Genomic DNA, 1,461 nt, shown 5'->3' on the forward strand with positions numbered 1-1,461 from the left:
TTAGTAAAGTTTTGTTTCTTTTTAGCTGAGAAATCTCAATATTCAAAATAATTTGAGGTTTCGTCTTTATAAGGACATCAGAAATTCCTCAATGAAATGACAAAATTAGGATTCAGACCAAATATTTATGTGTTATTGTAACCAACAAGACAAATTAAGTCATATATATGGATTTAATTATGATATCAGAATGATCCAGGTGTCAAAATGTAGCTTTTAAAACCAGGAATCAGAAAATGTAATTACATCATTTTGACCAAATTGACTTAATCCTCATTTCAATATGATTGGTCACATTTTATTTTAAGTTTAATCTCCACATAACTTACTAAATTTAGTGTTGTCATTTTTTATTTGTGATAAAACCCTGTTAGTGTTGTGTGTCAGTGTTTTACACTTGTGCTTGCAGGGTGAGTTCTTATTTGCATGTCTCCTATTTATTTCATATTATGTAACATAATGAGAATAGTTACTGTTGTGATCCTTTTGTCTTTATAAAATAACAAACTAAACTTTTACAGGTTGTTTTCCACAGTTTGCCCAGTTTAGTTGTTGTAAGAAATCAATTTTTTCCCTAATTCTGTGTGTTTATATGAAGCCTCATTGTTTTTTATGTGTGCACAGACACCTGAGTGGCTGGACAGTGACTCCTGTCAGAAGTGTGAGCAGCCTTTCTTCTGGAACTTCAAACAGATGTGGGACAGTAAGAAGATCGGCCTTCGACAGGTAGGTTTTACTTGTTTTTATTCATGTCTTTGTGTATCAAATCGTTAATAAAACCTTAAACTCAAATCCTCAGGACCTGTCACCTCTGCCACGTTATTAACGAGCAAACATCTGATAATTGATCAGCTCTGTTTGAGAGGCAGCGTTGTGTTGAGGTCACTCAGCGAATCTTCAACTGCTTTAATCATGTGAAACTAGAAGAAACAAACCTGAAACACTGATGTGTTTAAATTGGCGATGTAATATTTCCCTATAATTATTACAAAAGCACAAAATAAATATAAATATTTATATTTGTGTAGCCTTTGCTTTTAGGGTTATTAACGAAGTTTGTGTACTCAGACCAGTAATATTTGGGGTCACATGTTTTTGCCATGAAWATTTTGTGGGTCAGAAGATAAAAATTTTGGAAACCATTTATTTAGAGTAGTTTTACTGCACCTGAGTTAAAGCACACAACAGTTGTGAATATACACAACAAAACYGCAGTGTTTTTAGAAGAAGGTCACTGTGCAGCACTTGAACTGATTTAACTGTGAATCTAAAGCTTTTCTATAGTCAGAAGGTGAAAACTGATCCGGGATRAAACCCACAAACCACTGCATGTTTGTTAGTTGTGCGAGGTGACATTTAAAATGTCAGCAAGTGTGGTCAAGTAGTTCAACCAACATCAAACAAAAATGTTTTTATTCACCGTATTTATTCAAGTATGATAAAATTTAATCCATAAAATAA

General features: G+C 33.0%; 1 protein-coding gene across 1 annotated transcript in view; it reads left to right on the plus strand.

Annotated features, from left to right (window-relative positions):
* The window catches only part of wdfy2 (WD repeat and FYVE domain containing 2), a gene marked incomplete at its 5' end in the record, with an annotated part of 17,027 nt that overhangs the window by 7,954 nt on the left and 7,612 nt on the right, over window positions 1-1,461 (plus strand). Inside the window, 1 exon segment of the mRNA XM_014029619.1 lies at window positions 625-726. Coding sequence (XP_013885073.1) covers window positions 625-726 — 102 coding nt within the window.

The sequence above is a fragment of the Austrofundulus limnaeus genome, unplaced genomic scaffold (assembly GCF_001266775.1).
Source record: "Austrofundulus limnaeus strain Quisiro unplaced genomic scaffold, Austrofundulus_limnaeus-1.0 Scaffold928, whole genome shotgun sequence".
In the NCBI taxonomy this organism is placed as follows: domain Eukaryota; kingdom Metazoa; phylum Chordata; class Actinopteri; order Cyprinodontiformes; family Rivulidae; genus Austrofundulus; species Austrofundulus limnaeus.